Source organism: Mus caroli, unplaced genomic scaffold, assembly GCF_978045245.1.
Source record: "Mus caroli unplaced genomic scaffold, Mus_caroli_1 scaffold_2, whole genome shotgun sequence".
Lineage (NCBI taxonomy): Eukaryota > Metazoa > Chordata > Mammalia > Rodentia > Muridae > Mus > Mus caroli.
This window is the reverse complement of record NW_028227257.1, coordinates 49,123,468-49,148,056: the sequence shown is the minus strand read 5'-3', so window position 1 is coordinate 49,148,056 and position 24,589 is coordinate 49,123,468. Positions and strand designations below refer to the sequence as shown.

Below are 24,589 nucleotides of genomic sequence, written 5' to 3'. Positions count from 1 at the left end.
TCCAATAATTTGGATGCTTAAATATATGTTTAAAGTCTTGTAATTAAACTTCCATTTTGCATCATGAGAAAAAAAGAAAGAAAGGAAGGAAGGAAGGAAGGAAGGAGGGAGGGAGGGGGGGAGGGGGAGAGAGAGAGAGAGAGAGAGAGAGAGAAAGACAGACAAAAAGAAAAAAAGACTGGGCTGGAGAAATGGCTCAGCAGTTAAACCCATGTCCTGTTCTTTCAGAGGACCAGAGTTCAGTTCTCAGAACCCACATAATGGTCAAGTGCCTCAGAAACACTCATCTTATTGCTTCACAATATAACATTCATATAAGAGTCATAGTTTGGGGAGGGTGTGGGTGAGGATGCTATAAGTTTTCTTATATGCTTTATTGTTCTTTTGTTTTGTTTCTCTTTTGTTGTTGTTTTTAGTTTTTGTAATAAAGAAATCTGGGGCTGGTGAGATGGCTCAGTGGGTAAGAGCACTGACTGCTCTTTCGGAGGTCTCGAGTTCAAATTCCAGCAACCACATGGTGGCTCACAACCACCCATAATGAGATCTGACACCCTCTTCTGGTGTGTCTGAAGTCTAAAAACAGCTACAATGAGTGTACTTATGTATTAAATAAATTAAAAAAAAAAGAAATCTGAACCAGCCTGAATCTTACTTTTCTATCTGTTCATGCTGCCAAATGAGCATTTACTGTTTACTGTTTACTGCTTGTGTGTGACAAGGAGGAGAGGGGCTATGCTCAGTGCTGACCATTCTGGGGAAAGTTTCTCTAGGACATGAAATAACTTTGTTTTTATCTCCTCCTCCTACTGGTCCTCTTCCTCCTCGTCCACCTTCTCCTCCACCTCCTCTTCTTTCTCACGCTTCTTTTTGAGAAAGGGTATCACAATATAGTCCTAGATGGCCTGGAACTCACTCTGAGACCAGGCAGGCCTCAAACTCACAGAGATCCACCTGCCTCTGCTTCCCAAGTACCAGGATTTTTAAGGGCAAGTATCACCATGCCCGACTACCTTTTTTAATATATAGTCTCAACTTTCTACTATTCTAAGGAGAAACAATCGGCATTCTCAGCCACCAGGGAAATGCAAACCAGAACAACTCTGAGATTCCACCTTACACTTATCAGAATGGCTAAGGTAAAAAACTTCAACACGAAATGTGTCCTACCTACAGGATGTGCAGGGACAAAGATGGAGCAGACACTGAGGGAACGGCCAACCAATGACTGCCCCAACTTGAGACCCAACCCATGGGCAAGAACTATTAATGATACTACTCTGTCATGCTTACAGACAGGAGACTAGCATAACTATCCTCTGCGAGGCTCCACACAGCAAACAATGAGATGCAGAGACCCACAGCCAAACACTAGACGGAGCTCAGGGAGTCTAATGGAAGAATTGAGGGGCCCAAAAAGGGCAAGGACTCCACAGGAAGACCAACATAGTCAACTAACCTGGACCTTTGGGGACTCCCAGAGACTTCATGAACTACCAACCAAAGAACATGCAAGGGCTGGGCCTAGGCACCCTGCACATATGTAGCAGATGAGCTTGGTCTTCATGCGGGTCCCCCAATAACAGGAGTGAGGGCTGTCCCTGAACCTGTTGCCTGCCTGCCTGCCTGCCTGCCTGCCTGTGGATTCTGTTCCCCTAACTGGATCACCTTGTCTGGTCTCAGTGGGAGAGGAAAGGGGTAGTGAGGGAGATGACACCTAGAGGAGGATTCCCCTTTTCAGAGGAGAAGGGGAGAGGAATGGGGTAATATCTGCAGGGGGGGTGCTGGGAGAGAGGGAGCTGATGTTGGAATGAAAAGTAAATAAATTTAATAAAAAATATCTATTTTCCTTTTTTCTTATCCTTTTACTTTTATTTCCTTCTGCCCAAAGGAACTAGAAACAAAGCTCATCCTAGTATGAAATTGAATTGTGTGGCCTCTAAACTTACTCCTCACTTAAACACACAGGAGCTCTCCAAGAAATGGCTGGCGAAAAGTCCAGATGATCAGGTAACCTCTGGCAGTGCTAGAGAGGGGGAGGGGCGGTGTGCAGAGGAGGAGACGACTCTAATTTTCTTTGTGCAACCTCCAAGCAGATCACTCTTTGTCTTCTGCTTTCTAATTACTGTTTACATATATAAATGACAATAATCTATTCTACCCTATTCAAAATGGTTAGTACAAAGTATAAGTGGCACATCTCTGATAACTATGACCATTTATTTACTTATTTTATAGGTTAGAGGACAATTTTGTGAGACTGGTTCTCTGCTCTGTGGATGTCAGGGAGCGAACACAGGCCCCCAGGCTTGGCAACAAGTGCTTCGACCTGCTCAGCCATCCCACTGGCCCCACAGCAAGATTTTGTTGGTTGTCTTTATCTTTTTTAAGGCAGGGTGTGTGGTCAATGCTGGTCTGGAACTCTATATTTAGCTGGGACTGGCCTTGAACTCAGAGCTCCAGCAGCCCGAGCATCTCTGAGCATCTCCAGATACTGGGAGAAAAGGCACGCACCACCACACCCAGATGAACAATTAAGGTGGAAACCGACATTGTAGGGTGAGCACATTTTTGTAAACAAGGCTTCAGAGGAGCACAGACACACCCACTTCAAGGACTACCTACAATAGCTTTTGTGGAAAGGGACACTGCTGAGCACGTGCAGGAACCTAGGCAGGATTCTAGGCAATCACAAGTCTGGCACCTCTCTTCCGAACTTTGATCTTTTTAAGCACTTTGCCATCTTAAACTTTCATGTTACAACTTCTGCATTGTTTTTACTGAAGTCCAGAATAATATCTCTCCCCTTGAGGGAAAAAAAAAATAACCAAAAAGTCTTCAGGTGAAACAGCTGCCTCAGCAGGCTTTCCTCACCGAGAAGCCTCAACTCTCCCAGGATGGGAAGAGATGCTCCACTCTGATTAAAGCAAACTAAGCTGTGCCTTGCACGTCTTCCAGTTAAACCCTTTGGTGGGTAATTGCCTAGATAACTGAACATCATTATGTTGACCACACTTTGGCTCCTTACTTCTGAAAGCATGTTCTCCAGAGACGCAGGGTCCATCCTGCTGTAGACATTCCACAGACTCAGACTCACGTCCTGCAACTGACACAGAGAGCAAAACACTGCAATCATTAAGTCAGTCACTAGAAGGTCAATTACTTCTTAGCTTCTGAGACTCAAAAATTACTATACTGGTATAAATAGTGTTACTAGAATAATAAACTAAAATTTTATTATATTACTTTTAAATTATAAATTTTGTTAACTGTATTTATTATTAAACCAAGGCTTTATTAATTCTATTAGAATAAACCACAATTTTATTAATCTTATTTGACCCTATACAAATTAAATGCTTTCTCATTCAAGAAAATTATTTTCAGAATCTTCAATGTATTATCTGATTAAATTCAATGCTGGCACATACACATTTATACATACATACATATATATATATACACACACACTATGTTTTTTTGTAATTTTAATTAAAATAATATATGCTCAGTTTTTTTAAATCAAACTATAAAAAAGGCTTACAATAAAAAACTTGATTCTTCTACTCTTTCCTTTTAGAAAGTGCATTAGTCTCATTCAAAAACAAGTTTTTTCTTTTTGTTATTTATGTCTAGATTTATTTATATAAAGATGTCGATTTATTTCTTATAAACTTAGAAGTATTAACCTTTGAAAAGATGCAGGTCTTCTTTATCATCGTCTCACACTTTCTCTATATACACACATTAGGTGTTTATAATATCAAATCATACAAATATTATCTCTCCAAGGTAAAGTACACTTCTATCCCGTCAGGTGTACTGACTGCCCCAATTTTTCACTAGCATTATCTTTGCTTTGGTTTGTTTGCTTTTTTGAGACAGGGTCTGTCTCACTCCATGAGCTTTGGCTGGCCTAGAGCTTCCTGTATACTTGGCTAGCCTTGAACTCATACATTTGAGTACTGGGTTTAGCAATTCAATCCTGAACTTTAACAGTCCCACCTAGTCTACTGACTCCTGGGTTCCCAGCAGTACCACCACTGCTCTCTTCTCGCCTAAGCAGATGTTCCTATGCAGTGAGTGCCCGCAGCACTCCGAGCCTCTCTGCACTTCCTTCTTCTAAAGCCAAAATTATCAAATGTTGAGAGCAGAAGACGACACAGTCACCTCTGAGATCCAAGTAACCCACTCAGCTTTCCTCAGTCGACTGAACTTTACTGTGTGAAGAAAATATTCTTTAAGAGCCTGCTTATCTATGTGTGCATCCTAGGTGCTGTGGTCTTTGAGACTCTGAAGATTTTATCTTGGTTTAGTTTGTTTTTCAAGATAAGGTCTCTCTGTGCAGCCCATGCTAAGGAAAGCTCTCTGTAATGGTTTAAATATGAACAACACATTTTGGAAGGTGGTGGGAACCTCAGGAGGTAAGTAAGTCACTGTGCACATACTTTTGAAAGTTACACCTTGTTTCCAGACACTTCTTCATCTCTGCTTCTGTGTGCCATGAGCGTATCAGCCATTGCCACACAATACTATTGCCAGGATGCTCTCACCATGGGCCACAGAGTCTGGACTGAAATCTATGGAAACCCAAGCCCAAGAAATCTTTCCTCCCTCAGATGTTTCTATCAATCAGGAATTCTGTCACAGTGATGAAGTCTGAGCACACCTGCAACCCTCCTGCCTCTGTCTCCCAACTCTTGGGATTACAGACACGTACCGTAACCTTGTACAATCTGCTAAATCTTTCTCTTGTTTTGTTGTTGTTTTGTTTTTGAGACAGGGTCTCATGTAACCCAGACTGGCTTGGAACTCTACACAGCCAAGGATAACCCTGAATTTCTGAACCACCATCTCCCTAGTGCCTCCACACCCAGTTCTATGCTTGTTCAGGCTGGGCACTCACTCTGCTAACCTAAGTTACACCCCCAGGCTTAGATCTTTTTCTTAAGCATCATTTCCACCTTTCAGCTGAAGAGCTTATGTTTGTCTGTATGCAAGTAAACCAGTGTTCACTGTTTCCTCTCATTATCTTTATTTAGTGTTTGCTGTTCTAACCCTTTGCTTAGGGAGCTGGTCATGGTAAGTTTTACATTGCCTGGACACAGTTTCAGCACATTAGCAGGAAGAAGGAACCGAGAGCCAAAGGAGTTCAACCAGGAGAACTTTCTTCCTGCTGCTTCAAGGAAAGAAAAGTTCTCTATACCCATAACTCAGTTTAGCTCAGCCTAAGTGCTTGCTATATGGACCTAGCTTCTCATGCTGGCACTTAGCGCATCAGGGACATGTACAGTGATCCTCTGGGGTAGGTACCGGGTTTTGTTTCTCTTACAGAGGTGTCGAACAAAATTTCCCAAAGACACAGTGGTAGTTAAGTGAGTGAATGGTTGGAAAGACATCCCCTCCCAGAGGTGATTGGTGACTTTCTTTGGGTTATGGCCACGTGCAAAATTAAACTGTAAGTGGCTGAAGCTCTCTTCCCAGTACTTAAAGAGGCAGGAGCCAGACATCCAGCCATCGGAGTTGAGTAGGACATTGGGAGATAAGATCTACAGAACAAACTGGTCCACACATTAATCAACCTGAGAAAGGCAAAAGAAGAAGAAAACTATGATGGGGGACAGAGGGAGGTGAAGGGATAATGAGATGGAGGCAAAGGAAGAATACTTGGGAAAATAGTGAACATTATTAGTTACATGTTAGGCATGGTGGCACTTGCCTGTAACTGAGAGAGAGGCAGAAGGTGGAGGATCCTAAAGGAGGGCGGCGAGGCCTAGGTTACAAAGTGAGACCCTGTCTCAAAACACACACACACACACACACACACACACACACACACACAGAGGACAGGATCTTGCTATGGAACTCAACCAAGCATGGAACTAGTGATCTTCCTGCTTCAATTTGTCTGTGATCACCGGCATATACCATGTTTAGCTAACACGGGTATCTTAAAGATTTACAGTCTCCTATGATATTTGCTAATTCTTCCACATGACCCATCCCATGGTAAAAGGGTCTGCATCAATCCTTCAAAGGCTTTAGAGTGAGGGGATGTCTTCCCAGCCAGTCACTTTCTCATTAGCTCTGTGTCTTTGGGAATATTTGTTTGACCCCTCTGTAAGAGAAACAAAAAACAGTACCTACCCCAGAGGGTCATTGTATGAATTAAATCATGTGTGTGTGTGTGTGTGTGTGTGAGATGAATAGAAGGCACTCTACATATGCATAGTTCAGACAATTAACAAAGAACAAATATAACCATTATTGTAAATGGTTTCCTTTCTGTTTGCTGTGGCCTGATTCCCTCCAACTTCCTTGGGAATTACTGTACATTTCAAGGGAAACTCCCAAAGCCTGATTTTCACTCTGTAACTATAGTAATCCTAGCTGGCAGAAAGGTGAAATCCACAGACAGCCTTAGAGAGTTGGGGGGCCTGCTAGGCAAGTCCCCGCGTACTTCCTCAGGATGTTAGTCCTCGGACTTGCTTCTAAAGGTACTATACACCAGGATGTCCTCATTTCTAGCATGACAATGCTTCACCTGCCTGGTTTTCTGTTGGGTTAGGTAAGATCAGATAGAAACAGATGGATGCCTTCGGGCACTTAGTTAACATACCAGAGCATCCTCCCTAACCTGTCCTGAGGACTCTTTTTCCAGACTCGCTCTTACCTATTAACCTCTCTCAAAAGACATTTATTGGTCATCTCCAAGATGAAAGAAATACAGAACACTGCACACTCCATCTCTTTCAAAGCCAGGTATAATGACACACACCCTTAATCCCTTGTCTTAGGAAGCAGAGGCAGATGGATCTCTGGAAGTTCCAGGCCAGCCTGATCTGCAATGTGAAACCTTGGGTTGGTTTGTTTAATGCACATTTGCTTTGTGACAAGATCCAAACATAGTTTTCATACATACCTCATATTTCATGGTAAAAAATCCATCTCCTCCAATGCCTTCAAGTGCAAAGGCCTGGACAATTGGCCACTTCTCTACCACAAACATATCAAATATCTGTAAGTGACCTGGAAGAATCATACACCAATACACATCAAATACCATCCCGGACAGTTGGACCCAATCACATGTGGTCAAACAGGAATCATTTCTTACAAATTTACCAAGATAATAAGAGGGTTAGATATTGAAACTAAAAATATAAAGTGAAATTCAAGAAAAATTTAAATCACAAGCAAGTATTATAAATTCCTATTTCTCTACAGTACATTTACATTTTGGTTTTTTTTTTTTAAAGAGTACTATACTACAATTGATTTGTACCATTTAGTGAGTATGTTTATTTACAGACCAAAAGTTGGCTCTTTTATCTAAAGCCAGCCAATCAGCTTTCTCAAGTGAAAACTACCAAACCAAAAAGTTTCTTTTTTTTTTTTGGTTTTTCGAGACAGGGTTTCTCTGTGTAGCCCTGGCTGTCATCGAACTCAGAAATCCGCCTGCCTCTGCCTCCCGAGTGCTGGGATTAAAGGTGTGCGCCACCACTGCCTGGCTCAAAAAGTTTCTTTTCCAGCCAAGTGTAATGGGATTTGCCTTTAATAGCAGCACCTGGGAGATAGAGGCAGGTAGATTTCTGGAGTTTGAGCGCAGCCTGGTCTACATAGCCAGGGGCAGTTACACAGTGAGATCCTGTATCAAAACAAAACATCTTTTTGTAACAATAATTTCAATATTGAGGGGTTTTTTTCCTTCCTACAATATCAGCACTGATAGACTTGTTGATTCACCCCTGTAGTCTACATTGATTTTCCCTTTAAATCAGTGGTTCTCAACCTTCCTAATGTTGTGACCCCTTTTTAGAGATGTGGCAGTTCCTCATGTTATAGTGACCTCTAACCATAAATGTATTTTGCTGTTACTTCATATCTATAACTTTGCTATTGTTATGAATGGTAATATAAATACCTGAAATGCAGGACATACGATATGCAACCTCCAAAGGGGTCACAACCCACAGGTTGAGAACTGCTACTGTAAACATTTTTTTTTTCTTGCCTGCGTGTTTAAAACAGGGTCTCTATGTAGCCTTAGCTGGCCTGAAACTCATTATGTAGAACATAATTGGCCTCACCCTTATACAGAACTGTCTACTTCTGCCTCCCAAGTGCTGAATGGGACTAAGGGTATATGTTAAAAGATTTATCTTAATTATGTACATGTGTGTGTGAGGGCACCCGTGAAGTCAGATCCCCTGGGACTGGAGTCACAAGTAGTTGTGAGCTGCATGATATGGCGGTGAGAACTGAATCAGGTCCTCTGAAAGACCAGTATATGCCTTTAGCCATCTCTCTAGCCCCATAAGCCTATTTTTTAAATAGCTATTGAAATTAAAATTATAATTTTCTTAACATTTATAATTATAATTTATAATTATAAAGACACATTATATCTATAAGTAATAAGTAGTACAGACCAGATGTTAATTGTGCTAAATCCCTCATCAGTTCTCCTTGAGCACAGACAGCGTGCTATGCTACTGCGGTAACGTCCCAGCTATGAACAAGGAGCTCGTCTAAGAGAGCTCCTAGGTTCCATTCTGTTTGATTCTTTTCCTCAGTGAAAAGGGGTCAAGTGCTTTTCCAGCCAAATATCCATCAGGAAGGAGGACCATTCAATCCTCATACCAGCCAAGCAAGCAACATTCTTTGTTTCTTTTTTTAAAAAGATTTATTTATTTATTTATTTATTTATTTATTTATTTATTTATTTATTATGTATATAGTGTTTTGCCTGCACATATGCCTGCAACCAGTAGAGGGCACCAGAAATAATTATAAATGGTTATAAGTCATCATGTGGTTGCTGAGACTTGAACTCAGGATCTCTGGAAGAGCAGCCAGCACTCTTAATCTCTGAACTACCTCTCCAGGCCCCAAGCAAGGTTCTAAAATGGCTTGCTGTCAGATACTCACCTTGGGAGCTATAAGGAATACCAATCCTACTACAGTCTCGAACCATGTCCACAAAGCTGGAAATCTTAAATTCTTCTGCTGCTTCCTCATCTTCATACTAAGGGAAATTAAAAGAAAAATGGACTCTAATGAGAAACATCATTTAAATTCACATTATCAATGTATATTCTTAGGGACTGTATCTCCCCCCTCTCCCCAATACACACTGGGTCTCTCTGTGTAACAGTCCCAGCTGTCCTGGAACTCGCTCTGTAGACCAGGCTGGCCTCAAATTCATAGAAATTCACCTGCCTCTGCTTCCCAAGTGCTGGGATTAAAGGTGTGAGCCACCCCCACCAGCCTCAGGGACTGTCTTAAATGTCATTTATAAAGGACTATTCCCAACTAGGGAAGGATGGCTTCCTAAAGCCATCCTATTTGTTGGTCAAAAATAGTCTCCAATTCTGCATCTCATAAACAAAAATCAACTCAAAATGGATAGAGACTGAAATGGAAGAGATAAAATCTATTCCTCCAAGTGTCCCCAATAAGCACATGGAAAGAAATGTTCCTAATCAATACTGGGTAGAAACTGCCATGACATTCATTACAGGCAGAAAAATCTCAATTTGCTTTATAGTCATATTCTTCAGAAGGACCCAGAGGGAAACAGAAATAGAGATAGACACCAAGAAACCCAGATATAAATGTCACAAAGTTTAGGACAATTCTAACCTTCGCAGGCATGTCAGGTCTTTTGACACTATAATCCAACTCTGTCAACTATAAAGTTTAGACTCACTCAAAAAATTGCCTAATCAACTTACACATTAAACAGAATAATATTCTACAAGGCTGGCGGAATGTCCCTTTAATCCCAGCACTTGGGAGGCAGAAGTAAGCAGATGTCTGAACTGCCAGTCAGTCAAGGCTACACAGTGAGACCCTGTCTCAAACAGGAAAAAACAAAAAATCAAAAATAAAAGATACAGGAAGATCCCGTAACTATTTAAATAAACCTCCAAGTCTGTGTTGAGCAACATTTACAGCTATTCATGCCTGCTGCGCCCTCAGGCTGCAGGCTGGAAAGCCTGTAAGGGCAGTGTATTAGTTAGGGTTTTACTGCTGTGAACAGACACTATGACCAAGGCAAGTCTTTAAAAAACAACAAAATTTAATTGGGGCTGGTTTACAGGTTCAGAGGTTCAGTCCATTATCATCAAGGTGGGAGCATGGCAGTATCCAGGCAGGCATGGCGCAGGAGGAGCTGAGAGTTCTATGTCTTCATCCAAAGGCTGCTAGTGGAAGACTGACTTCCAGGCAACTAGGGTGAGGATCTTATACCCACACCCACAGTGACACACCCATTCCAACCAGGTCACACCTATTCCAACAAGGCCACACCTTCAGATGGTGCCACTCCCTGGTCCAAGGATATACAAACCATCACATTCCACTCCCTGGTCCCCATAGACTTGTTAAAAAACATGAGTCTATGGGGGCCATACTTAAACATAGCATAATGCAAAATGCATTTAGTGCAACTTTCAAAGTCCTCATAGTCTATAGCAGTTGCAAGAATGTTAAAAGTCCAAAGTTCAAGGTCTCTTCTGAGATTCATTCAACTTAATTAACTGTAATCCCCAAAGCAAGGCAGGAAACCAGCTGGGCAAACTCCAAACTCTGCATCTCCATGGCTGATGTCAAAGTGGTCTTCAGATCTCCACTCCTTTTTCATCTTTTTTGACTGCAACAAACTGCTTCCTCCTGGGCTGGTCGCACTCCCTGTTAGCAGCTTTCCTCAGCATGTATCCCATGGCTCTGGCATCTTTGACATCTTTGAGTCTCCAAGGCAATTTCAATGTTACAGCTTCTTCTTTCAGTGTCTGGGATTCCACTTGATCTTTTGGACTCCTCCTAAGGACTGGCATCACTTCTCCATCTCTGTCCTCTGTAGCACTCTATGCTCAGGTTGATCCACTCCATTACGGCTGCTGTTCTTGGTGATCATCCCATGGTACTGACATCTCCAATACACTGGGGTGTTCCACTCCAACTAGGCTTCACCAATAGCCTCTCATAGGCTCTCTTCAGGGTGACAAGCCTCAAATCCTTTGCATGACCCCTTCAATCCTGGGCCATCAACTACAGCTGAGGCTTCACCTTCTCCAATGGGCTTCCCTGGCCTCTCACAATGCTAAGCCTCAGCTTCTCTCCATGATCCCTTCATTCCTTCACAAGCAGTACCACCTGAGTGATTCTTACACATTACCAAGTCCAGCCGCAGCATGAGGTACAACCTTGGCTATCTCTGGAACACAGCTTCTTTGTGCTTCCAGAAAACACTTCCCAGAAGATTTCACCTCAGTGATGCTGGTCTCTTCTTAATCACTGATAATTTCTTAGCTCCAACTAGCCAGCATATATTGTCCCAGTAGTTCCTTCCATTCTTAACTCTAGAGCCAGAGCCATGTGGTTGAAGCTGCAAAGTTCTGCTGCTTGCACGAACTACAACATGACCCGCTTGTACTATTACATTGTCTCTGGCTTTCTGTTTTCCAAATCCTTCACTGCCTAAGCTTGGCTATCCTGGATCTTGCTCTGTAGATTGACCTTGAATGCAGAGATCAGCACGCCTGTCTCCTGGGATTAAAGGTGTGTATCACCACCTGGATCTAAGTTTATCTGGGTAGGATCTTGCCCCAAGGTATCACTCCCTTAATCTGTTATCTCCTAGAACACAAGTATTTGCTCCATTTCACTTCCTAGTACCCCTTTAATACTCGAGCCTTATATTTTATATTTTTCTTTCTAAGCTTACTATGCTTGTTCAAACTTTTCTTCAAAAGACTTAACCAGAGAACAAAGTTTCTGTTGGGCTTTTTTGAAACTTCCTTTGTCAATGCAATTAATCTGAGCCTCTTCACCTTAGCCTCAGGCAGACATTTTGGACAAGGGCAAAAAGTAGCCATAGTCTTCACCAAAATACCACAAAAACAGTCTTTATGCCACATTCTGAAATTCTTCTCCTTTGAAATCTCTTGGGCCAGGTCAACACAGTTCAAATTACTCCCAGCAACAAAGTTTTCCATATCCCTACTAGGATGACCAATTAAGCCCCATTTAAAGCATTCTACTGCTTTCCAAATCCAAAGTCCCAAAATCCACATTCTTTCAAATAAAAGCATGGTCAGGCCTATCACAGCAATACCCCACTCCCAGTACCAACTTCTGTATTAGTTAGGGTTTTACTGCTGTGAACAGACACTATGACCAAGGCAAGTCTTTAAAAAACAACAAAATTTAATTGGGGCTGGTTTACAGGTTCAGAGGTTCAGTCCATTATCATCAAGGTGGGAGCATGGCAGTATCCAGGCAGGCATGGCGCAGGAGGAGCTGAGAGTTCTATGTCTTCATCCAAAGGCTGCTAGTGGAAGACTGACTTCCAGGCAACTAGGGTGAGGATCTTATACCCACACCCACAGTGACACACCCATTCCAACCAGGTCACACCTATTCCAACAAGGCCACACCTTCAGATGGTGCCACTCCCTGGTCCAAGGATATACAAACCATCACAGGCAGTCTGAGCAGTCGTCCTGCAGACAGACAGACGGAGGCTGGAGAAGGAGAGGCAGGACAGGAGTGGGCTCAGAAACCAGTGAAAGCTTCTGCTGTCTCGTTCAGGCAGACAACCCAACGCCTCACTGCAGAGAGCTTTCCCCGTGAATATTCACTTTTGTGTAAGCATGCTCAGACACAGGAGCTCTATGTTTCTAAAGGGGCTTCTGTTCCAAACCAACGCTTCCTGAAAGAAGTACTTATCCTGTCTTTTCTCCTCACCTCATTTTCCGTCATGCAATGGAAATGCAGGTTTCTCCAGTGTGCCACGTAAGGCAAGAGATAGCGGTAGTTGACGGGATTACAGTACAGATGGACACTATCTGATTTAATCAATAAAATCACATCTGCAAGAAGAAAAAAGCAAAACACCAAATTGTCAGAAGCTTTTCCTGCAGTTTCTGCTCGGGAAATTAGTAAGTCCACCTTAAGCACAAGACTATAGTTAAGCAAGTCAGAGTTTACATGGCCAGACCCTGGGCTCATTGCTAGTATAACAAACAAGCAAACAACAAAACTTCAAAAGCAAAACATACAGCTATTTCAGAAACAATGTAACAAAAGTCTAAATGGGTAATTATTTAATCAAGCAATAGTCAAGAGTGGACAGTAAGGGTTTTCTAGTGCCTCTGCAAAGCTCCCCCTATGGTGGCCTTCCAAATATGACAGTGTAAGCCCAAAATAAGTCAAAAGAGCAGAGTTCATTCCTGAAACAGTGCACTGCAAAGTTCAATAGTCAGAGCTGGGGTACCAGGCTTGGCCATGTTACTCATTTACTGACTGATGACACACTGACTGCATTCCCGGAGATGAAGCCTTAGCTACATACATGCTCAGCAAGCAATCTGTCACCCTCAGCCCATTTCATCTTTTTTTTTAAGACACGGACTCACTAAGTTGCTTCAACTGGCCTTGAACTCAATACATAGCTCAGGGAGGTACTGAACTTGCAATCCTCCTACCTCAGCCTCCCAATCAACTATGGTTTCAGGGCTGTGCCACTAGGACTGGCTAGGTATGTATGTATGTATGTATGTATGTATTAGACTATCTAGCCCTTGCTGACCTGGAATTCACTGTGTAAACCAGGCTGGACTTGAATTTACAGCAACCCTCCTGCCTTTTCTCCTAAGTGCTAGGATTACAGGCAAACGTCACCACACCTGGCTTCACAATGCACTATCAGTGAGGAGATAAGAATCAAATGGAAATAACAGGACCACTCAGTCAAGAAACGCATCAATATGGCAGGGACTCTACACTAAAACCAGTGTCTAAAATTCATGTCCAGAGGCTCATTTGACTCCGAGCAATTGTGAGCATGGACATTGCATGTCAGTCTTAGGACAGTTGCTGTGTATAGCAGCGAGCTCTGTACACAGGAAGAGGCTGGAAGGAAGGAAACACAGGCAAGTGAATGAGCTTCTGGAAACATACCAACAGATACAGATTCAGAACAGCAATCAACAGCGGTGACTCCCCAAGTGAACAAGGAAACCCAGGCAAATCCAAGAGCCATGAGACAGGAAATGGAATGGGGCAGAAACATTAAAGTAGACTGAGTGTCAAAAATGAACACAGTCATAATTCCAAAAGAGAAATGGGCTTTGCTCAAGGCTCCAATGGCAGGGCCACTCGGCCTCTCTCTAACAAGACCACGCTAGGAACTGGCAGAGTGAGAAAAGTGCAGAGAGAAGAAAAGAGTGTCTCTCTCTCTCTCTCTCTCTCTCTCTCTCTCTCTCTCTCTCGCTCTCGCTCTCACTCTCGCTCTCGTCTCAGCACTGGGCTTCCTCATGTTCTAGAGCCCCAGGTCCTATCCTAAATCAATTGCAGACTTCCTGCTAAGGGAGAAATGTCATGACACCTGAAAAAGTCGGCTGGCAGTGCACAAGCCACATGTAGTCAACATTACAAAGTGGGGGGCAGTGCACACACCACACATACTCTACACTGAATATAACCTTAAAGTTTTAGGATCCAAAAACAGATGTATCATAACAACTGCTAGCTAAATCTAATTACACATTTCATACTCTCAATGGACTCTGATATCTGACAGAGTAAACAGTCAGATAAAAGAAGAAATTATGGTCAGGTGTGGTGGCTTTAATCATTTAATCCAAGCACTGGGGAGCATTTGAGACCAGCATGGTCTACATACATAGTGAGTTTCAGTTCAGCCAAAGCTACACAGTGAGACTCTATCTCAAAAGGAGAAGAAGGAGAGAAGGGAGAAAGAAGAAAGCACGAAGCTGGGCATGCTGGCACGTGCTGAGGACCACAGCACAAGTTCAAGGAAGCCACTCTGATCTATAGAGACACCCTGTTTCAAAAGCAAATTAAACTCAAATAAGGCAGCAGCAGGAGAGTGAGAAGGGAGATGCAGGAGGACTGGAAGGAGGAAGGGGGAGGGGATGAGATGGAAGGGTCAGCCTGAGAAGGGAGACACAGGAGGACTAGCAAGAGAAAGGAGGGGGGGGACGAGATGAGATGGTAGGGTCGGCCAGTACGCTGGCACGAACTTTAAATCACAGAATTCTGAGTTTGAGGCCAGCCTAGTTACATAGCTTGTTCCAGGATAGCCAGAGCTCCATAGAGAGAAACTGTCTCAATAAATTAAAATAAATAATACATTTAAAATTATATAAAATGTTTAAAAAATATTTTTGAAAAGTAAGTACCTCATGTTGGCCTTTTCTACGCAGTGAGGCTAAGGAGGAAGCCTGTGGTGGCCTACTCCATTCATTCTGGCACTCAGAGGCATCTCTGAGCTCCATCTCTGTGAGTGTGATGTCAGTGTCATCTACACAACAAGTTCCAGGGCAGCAAGGACCACATTGTGAAACTCTGCCTCAAAACCCAAAAACCTAGAAGCATAAATCTGCTGATCTTAACTTTCTAACTATAAGGATTTAAAAATGACCTTATTAATTTGAAGTAAAATGCTTATTTGCTAGGCATCCCCTGTGCAAAATTATAGGGTAAAAGCACATCTTTGGGAATTTAAACACACTCTTTATTTTTAGTACTAAAATGTCCTTGCAATCATGAAATGTGTAGCAACTGGAAACTTCCAAAATAAATTCTTTCCAAACCACTACATGTAAGGGAAGATATTTTATTTTATATGTGAGATTTTTGTTTTGTTTTATTTTATTCCTATGGGTATTGTGCTTGCATATATATCTGTGTATTGCTTGTGTGCCTGGTAGTTGCAGAGAGGCCAGGAGACGGGGGTCTGATCTCCTCAGACCCAAGTCACAGACAGTTGTAAGTCATTGTCTAGGCATAGGGAATTGGATCCAGTCGTCTGGAAGAACAGCCAGTGTTCTTAACCACTGAGCCATCTCCCCAGATCCCTGAAAGAAAGGTCATTTTATTTTATTCAAGGCAAGGTCTTTCTATCCTAGCCCTGTCTCAGAATCTACTAGGTAGACCAGGCAAGCCTTAACCGCACAGAGATCCACACTAGGCTCTGCCTCCCAAGTTCTGGGATTAAAAGCTTGAAACACTTTTCCTGGCCAAGAAATTTAAAGTCAAAATCTGAAACAAACAATAAATTGAAAAAAAACTGATAGTGTCTCCTACTAACATTAGAAGCTGCATCTATGAAGTCTCAGCAGCATGACTGTCCAAGCATGGGCTGCACAGGGCCACCACCAATGGACACACCAACATGGGCAGAGAAAAACCCTCGAAGCCTCAACCCTACACACAGAACTGTGGTCACTGAGGAGATTGGATATAGGAATATATATATACACATATATAAATATACATATGTATGTATGTACATATGCTCAATAATAATTAAAGAAAAAACGAGGCCAAGGATTGAAAGAGGGAGAGGGACACATAAGAGGGTTTAGAGCAGTGGCTCTCAGCCTTCCTAATGCTGTGATCCTTTCATACAGTTCCCCAGGTTGTGGTGACCCCAAACCACAAAATTATTATTGTTGCTCTTTCATAACTGTTATTTGTCACAATGTAAATGTTTTTTGGAGACAGAGGGTTGCCAAAGAGGTTGCAACCCACAGGATGAGAAACATGAAGGAAAGGTTAGGAAAATGTGTTACAATGTATTATAATGTCAAAACCTAAAAAGAAAAGGACCCGATGAAGATCACAGTGGTGGCTGTGCATGCAAGCCTGCAGCAAGAGGCCGAGAAGCGCCTGCATCTGAAGCCAGCCTGATACTGAGTGAGAGCTTACCTCAGACGGGAAGGGAAGGAAAACCAAGAGAGGATGCTAACTCAAAGTACTTCCAGTCTCCTTTTTCTGCGATCATAAAAAAAAGGACAGCTTAACCTAAACTGTATGAATAGTATTGGGGTCTTTTCCAAGGTAAAATGTTCTCAGACAGAAAGATAAGGAAGAAAAAAATGAAGAAAGGATACTAACTCAAAGTCTCCTTTTTCTGTGATCTTAATAAAAAGAACAGTGCTGCCGGGCATGGTGGCGCACGCCTTTAATCCCAGCACTCGGGAGGCAGAGGCAGGTGGATTTCTGAGTTCGAGGCCAGCCTGGTCTACAGAGTGAGTTCCAGGACAGCCAGGGCTAAAAAAAAAAAAAAAAAAAAAAAAGAACAGTGCTAAGAAAACTATATGGTGAGTTCCAGGACAGCCAGGGCTAAAAAAAAAAAAAAAAAAAAAGAACAGTGCTAAGAAAACTATATGGAGCCGGGCGTGGTGGCGCACGCCTTTAATCCCAGCACTCGGGAGGCAGAGGCAGGCGGATTTCTGAGTTCGAGGCCAGCCTGGTCTACAAAGTGAGTGCCAGGACAGCCAGGGCTACACAGAGAAACCCTGTCTCGAAAAACCAAAAAAAACAAAAAACAAAAAACAAAAAACTATATGGATAGTATTGGGGTCTTTTCCAAGGTAAAATTTCCAGAGACAGTACAACTCAGAACTATTTAATAAAAAAACTCTTCACTGCATGACAGGCTTTCTTGTTTATTTTGTGGTGATTAGCAGCAGCCCTGGTGTCCACTAGATGCCAGCAGTCCCACAGATTGAGCCATGGCCATCAAAACTGTCTTCAGACACTGCTAAATGTCCCCCATCTGAGACCACACTACTCAAGTGAGATCATCTGACAGGGGATGTTTGCTTTCATGGCATCCCAGCTGCCTTGCAAGCGCCTTGTCTCTTGTCCAGTCTTACTTGTTTGTTCTATGTCTCCTGACTCATCTTGCAGACAATTTATAATGCTAAGGACACGCTATGAGAAGTAGCTCCTGGGCAACAGCCCACAGGAGCATCAACGCTTGCAGTGTCTCCAAGCCAGAGAAGGCAGACTGCAGGCAGAAAGCCTGCATTGTATTAAAGTCACACAAAAAACAATTCCCAAAGACAGCAGGACAATAGCCCCTTGTTCCTCAGCTAAAGATCCACATAAAATCTTCTTTCTCACAGAGCGGCTTACAAGAGCAGTCCGTCTTTGCCTCAAAGCAGAGAGTGCTTTCACTGGCAACAGCACACGATCTGAACCTTCAGTGAAAAGGAGCAGCGGGCAATCCTAAGAAAAACGAGCACCCTGCCAAGAGACAAAGCCAAACACCAATGTCTGCTCTTGGTCTCAAAGATGATTTACCCAATAACTGTATTCTGAAAACTGCTGCTGACAGTCCGTTATCCAGTGCATGACCAATAGGAATATTCTATTTTAATAGGTCAACACGGAAATGCTATTTTTCACTATTAAAAAGATAAAATCTTACCTGGTATAATCCTAGCTACTTGGGAGGCTGAGGCCAGAAGGCTGTCAATTTTAAGACCAATCAGGGGACCACACATTGTTCAAACAGTAAAACAAAATAAGGCATGAATTTAGTGGAGCTTTGGACTATTTAAATTCTGCTTATATTTTCCTATTAAAAGATCATAAACGGGGTGCTGAGTGTATATCTTTAATCCTAGTACTAAGAAGGCAGAGACAGGTAGATCTCAGAGTTCAAGGCCAGCCTGGTCTACACAGTGAGTTTCAAGCCAGTTAAAGCTATATGAGACTTTGTCTCAAAACAAATAAACAATAACAAAAACATAGAAACAGAAACAAAAAATCATGAACTGGGGCCGTCCAGATGGCTCAGCAGTTAAAAGTACTTGCTACTCTTCCACAGGACCTGGGTTTGATTCCCAGCACCTGAATGGTGATTTACAACCATCTGTAACTCCAGTTCCAGGAGCTCTGATGTCATCTACTGGGCTCCAAGGGCCTCAAGCATGCGAACACACACACACACACACACACGGTACACATATATACATACAAGCAAAATAGTACAATACAGTAAAATTAAAATTAAAACAATTTTTACAAAAAGATCATAGCTGGGCGTGGTGGCACACGCCTTTAATCCCAGCACTCAGGAGGCAGAGGCAGGTGGATTTCTGAGTTCGAGGCCAGCCTGGTCTACAAAATGAGTTGCAGACAGCCAGGGCTATACAGAGAAACCCTGTCTCAAACAAAAAAAAATCATGAATTAAGGGTTCAAAGAAATAAATGACTCTCTCCTGCCTTTTGCTAATATAATATAGACTTACCATCTAGAATTTCTTCAGAAAATCCCGTTTTCTCAAAATCAGTGGTATTCTGACTGTACAAACCAAAAAGCAGATAATTTGCCAGCTCTCTACAGCCTTCATTGTACCTGCTGTCAATTCCTGCAAAGCAAAGAAGGCTAGGATTAGCTGGCCTATACCATGGAATACAGTAAAAGCCCATTTAGTAAGGCCTTGATGGCCAAACCAGGTTTGTGCTAAAACTAAATAAACAACCCCTTGTAAGAGAAATGGGCTGAGGCATAAGGTACCTTCCTTGGATCTCAAGATCTACACAGGTCGGAGAATTAAGCAACAAGATTACTAAGGCTATTAATTCTGAAAAGCATTTTTTCTTTCAGTTTTTACTTTACATGTATAGGTGTTGAACTTCCATGTGTATGTATATCATGTGTGTCTGGTGTTCAGGGAGGCCAGAAGAGCACCCTCCATGATCTATCAGATCCCCTAGAACTAGAGTTATAGATGGTTATGAGTCACCATGTAGGTGCTGGGAATAGAACCTGGGTCGTCTGGAAGAACACCAAGTACTCTTATCTATGAACCACCTCCAGCCCATATGAAGCATTTCTTACGGGCAAAAGGAACCAGAAAATATGGTGTTCTGTGGATTTACTACAGACCTTGGAATATTTTGTTAGCCTAAGAACAGATCTCAGAGAGATCCTCATGAAAAATGTATATGATCAACTAAAAACAAGTTAAAGTGGTTCGAAAAAGAGGAGGACAAGTGGACAGACTAGCACCCACTAGCCCTTCCCAAACATCAGAAGCAGTGTTTAGACTGCACTGTAAGGGGTGGTGCAGTGACACACACTCCTGCAGACGACCTTCACTAAGGTTAGTCTAGAAAGGCTGGACCAGAGACAAAAGGAAATTACACGACACTGTCTTTACTTCTGTCTCTCAATGACTTTGCCATCCGAGGACTACAGCTATTGGCAGGATGGAAGGATCAGAGGCAAGCAACTGCTCTCTATGTGGTTTTGAAAAGAAAGGGTTGGGCTGGTGAAATGGCTCAGTGGGTAAGAGCACCTCCAAGGTCCTGAGTTCAAATCCCAGCAACCATATGGTGGCTCACAACCATTCATAACAAGATCTGATGCCCTCTTCTGGAGTGTCTGAAGACAGCTACAGTGTGCTTACATACAATAAATAAATAAATTTAAAAGAAAAAAGAAAAAAGAAGCCAGGTGGTGGTGGTGCACGCCTTTAATCCCAGCACTTGGGAAGCAGAGGCAGGTGGATTTCTGAGTTCGAGGCCAGCCTGGTCTACAAACTGAGTTCCAGGACAGCCAGGGCTACACAGAGAAACCCTGTCTCGAAAAAAAAAAAAAAAAGAGAAAAAAGAAAGAAGGAAGAAGAAAAAAGAAAAAAGAAAAGAAAGAAAGGGTTGTAGCAGGCACAGTGGCGCCAGGACTTGAATACTAGTATTAGGGAGGCAGAAGCAGGCAAGTCTCTGAGATTGAGACCAGCCTGGTCTACAGAGCAAGTTTCAGGACAATCAAAGGCAGGCAGGCAGGCAGGCTTGTGGCGGGAGGTCCCTCTTTATCTCACTAACACCCCTCTTAATATTCACCCTCATTAAGATGGAACAGATGTCACAGGAATGAAAACTGGGAGATGCGAGCCCATTGTGTACCTTCCATGACAGCGTTACTAGTATCTTCCTGAGTCAAGGCTACAAACTTACTCTTACAGCACTGACCTAGGATGCAGAGGATTCCATCAGGCTGAGACTTGCTGCTCTGGGTCAGGACACTTTGAACCTGGCGGAGTCGGCTGCAGCTGTAACAGAACAGAGTTTCTTGAGTGCCGTAGTGTGAGAGTCCCTAAAAGGTACATGCAAGAGGAACGGTTTGTTAGGTAAGGAAAGTGGTGCCTAGCTCTTTAATCAGAACTTTACCCTTCTTTTCCATGTTCTGAAAGACATTTAGTGTAAGTGGTCTAAGGACTGCCTGGACAACTGATTATGAAAACCGTCAGTAGCTCTTTGGCTCAGTGGAAGATGGTACCAGGCCCCATTCATAATCAGTCAGCTGATGCCAACAAGTTCCAATGTCTTGTTACTTTTGCTGATTCTCTTTTTTTTTTTTTTTTTTTTTGGTTTTTCGAGACAGGGTTTCTCCGTGTAGCCCTGGCTGTCCTGGAACTCACTTCGTAGACCAGGCTGGCCTCGAACTCAGAAATCCACCTGCCTCTGCCTCCCGAGTGCTGGGATTAAAGGCGTGCGCCACCACGCCTGGCTTGCTGATTCTCAAAGGAAAGTTTCTACACTGCTTTAGCCTAACTTTAGCCTTTCTCAGTTGGTCTCAAAAGCAACAAACAAAACCAAAAACTGATATAAAGGCTTAAATAAACTAGCTCTAATTATCCCACACAACTGCCTTATAGATTTTTCAGCACAGAAGACACATTCTTTCTAGAGAGCTATTACTCCTTTGGTAGAAGGGATAATCCTTGCACTCAGGCAAAGTGTAAGGAGACATATATTCCTAAACAATACAATTCTATGGACTCTACTGTCTGTCTGTCTCCCTCTATTCTCTCTCAGTAACCCCAAAGATGAATATACAATTTCATGGTCAAGCCTGACTCTTCCCCACCACCTCCATGTCTAACTCTCACCCCATAAACATTTTTAACTGTTCAGTATCATGAACCATTAGCGATGCAAACTACACTACTTTGAGATTCCATCTTCCCACAGTCATAATGTCTGTCATAAGAAACAAGTGACAAGTACTGAAGAGGATATGGAGAAAGAGTGACCCCTATCTACCAGCTGGTAGGGATATATGTACGGTAGGGTCTAAACTGCTATAGACACTATGGAAATCAGTGTATAGAGGAGTAAGGCTAAAAACGGAACCACCATATGGCCTACCTATTATGAGAATATATACACAAAGAACTCCATATCCTACAACAGAAATACTTGCACATCTATATTTATTGCTGTCTATTCAAAATAGGTAGGAAATAGAATCAGCTTAAATGTCCATCAACTGATGGATAAGGAAAATGCAATACATATATGCATCAGAATTTATTCATCTGTAAAGAAAAATTAAAATTATGAAAATTTCAGAAAAACATATACAGCTGGAAAATATAGCAAGATAATTTAAACCCAGAAAGACCCTGCATGGCCTCTATGGGTTGGAGAGACATCTTAGCAATTAAGAGCACTGACTGCTCTTCTGAAGGACCAGGGTTCAATTCCCACCACCCATAAGGGAGTTCACAACTGTCTGTAATTCTAGTTCTAGGAGATCTGACACGCTTGCTCAGACAAACATGGAGGCTGTGATGGTTTGTATATCCTTGGACCAGGGAGTGGCACCATCTGGAGGTGTGGCCTTGTTGGAATAGGTGTGACCTGGTTGGATGGGTGTGTCACTGTGGGTGTGGGCATAAGATCCTCACCCTAGTTGCCTGGAAGTCAGTCTTCCACTAGCAGCCTTTGGATGAAGACATTGAACTCTCAGCTCCTCCTGTGCCATGCCTGCCTGGATACTGCCATGCTCCCACCTTGATGATAATGGACTGAACCTCTGAACCTGTAAGCCAGCCCCAATTAAATGTTGTTTTTTATAAGACTTGCCTTGGTCATGGTGTCTGTTCACAGCAGTAAAACCCTAACTAAGACAGAGGCCAAAAACAAATGTACATTTTTTCTAATATTTAAAAATAATAAAGTCAATTATGTGTGTATTCATGCAGGCACCCACAAGGACAGAGGCACTGGATGCCCCTGGAGCTAGAGTTAAAGATGGCTATGGAACCGAACTCAGGCCCTCTACAAGAGAACTGTTGCTCCAGCCCCAGCTTCAGGTTTTTAGATTTCTATATTTCACTTATAATGTTTATAAAGGTCAAGAAGCCAGAAAGGGCTCACGAGAGGGGGAGGGAACAATGATTTAATTGGGAGAGGTGACAGTAGCACACAGGTGCTCTGAGGGAAGAGGGGAGGACACTGGAGGTAAAGGTTATGCAAGAGGTGAGAGGGTTTGAGGGAAGAGAAAGGAGTGGGGTGGGTTAGTCAAAACTAAGGATTTATAGCTGGGCAGTGGTGGTGCACACCTTTAATCCTGGCTCTCCAGAAGCAGAGTCAGTCAGATCTCTATGAGTTCAAGGCTAGCCTGGTCTACAAAGCAAGTTCTAGGACAGCCAGGGATTCACAGAGAAACTGTCTTAAAAACAAAACAAAACTGAGGATTTATAAAAATGCCTCATGGAAGCCTACTACTGTGTCACTACACAATATGATTTAAGGCTGGAGGGATGACACAATAATTAGGAGTACTTCCAGAAGACCAGAGTTCAGCTCCCAAGACCTGGGTCCAGCCCAGCACCACATCAGCAACTTACACCTCCTCATGACTCCAGTCCCAGCAAATCCAAAATCCATGCCCTCCTCTGGACTCCCTGAGCACCCGCACACACATGGTATCACACACACACACACACACTCACACACCTACACTATAAACCTGGTCAAAATCCTTTAGCTGGGGTGGTCACAGAACCTAGGGAAAACGATTACTACTGCTTTCTTGAATGGAAGTCATTAAACTGCCTTCTAAATACTTCTGTCTATACCTACAGTGCTATTATCTTTTTATATATATATATTTTCTTTATTTACATGTCAAATGTTATCTCCTTTCCTGCTTTCCCCTCTGAAAAACACCCTCCCCCCATCCCGTCACCCCTCCTCCTGCTCATCAACCCACCCACTCCCGCTTCCTGGCCCTGGCATTCCCCTACACTGGGGCATACAGCCTTCATAGGACCAAAGGTCTCTCCTCCCATTGATGTCCGACTAGGCCATCCTCTGGTGCGTATATAGGTGGAGTCATGAGTCCCACCATGTGTACCCTTTGATTGGTGGTTTGGTCCCAGGGAGCTCTGGGGGTACTGGTTAGTTCATGTTGTTGTTCTTCCTATGGGGCTGCAAACCCCTACAACTCCTTGAGTCCTTTCTCTGGCTCCTCCATTGGGGACCCTGTGCTCTGTCCAATGGATGACTGTGAACATCCACCTCTGTATTTGTCAGGCACTGGCAGAGCCTCTCAGGAGACAGCTATATCAGGCTCCTGTCAGCAAGCACTTGCTGGCATCCACAATAGTGTCTGGGTTTGGTGATTGTAAATTGAGTCAGTCTCTAGATGGTCATTTTTTCGGTCTCTACTCCACATTTTTTCTCTGTAACTCCTTCCATGGGTGTTTTGTTCCCCCTTCTAAGAAGGATAGAAGTATCCACACTTCGGTCTTCCTTCTTCTTGAGTTTCACGTGGTTTGTGAATTGTATCTTGGGCTAATATCCACTTATCAGTGAGTGCATATCATCTGTGTTCTTTTGTGATTGGGTTACCTCACTCAGGATGACATCCTCCAGATCCATCCATTTGTCTAAGAATTTCATAAATTCATTGTTTTTTTAATAGCTTAGTACTCCATTGTGTAAATGTACCACATTTTCTGTATCC

The 24,589-nt window shown here is 42.8% G+C and overlaps 1 protein-coding gene across 2 annotated transcripts in view; it reads right to left on the bottom strand.

The window, feature by feature from the left end:
• The window catches only part of Dnaaf9 (dynein axonemal assembly factor 9), a 142,755-nt gene that overhangs the window by 103,666 nt on the left and 14,500 nt on the right, over positions 1–24,589 (bottom strand). For both annotated transcript variants that reach the window (XM_021151874.2, XM_021151883.2), the window contains exons 2-7: positions 20,803–20,882; positions 19,077–19,196; positions 12,751–12,875; positions 8,929–9,025; positions 6,920–7,026; positions 3,026–3,103 (exon numbers count right to left, since the gene is read on the bottom strand). In XM_021151874.2, coding sequence (XP_021007533.1) covers positions 3,026–3,103; positions 6,920–7,026; positions 8,929–9,025; positions 12,751–12,875; positions 19,077–19,196; positions 20,803–20,882 — 607 coding nt within the window. The remainder of the gene's footprint in view (positions 1–3,025; positions 3,104–6,919; positions 7,027–8,928; positions 9,026–12,750; positions 12,876–19,076; positions 19,197–20,802; positions 20,883–24,589) is intronic.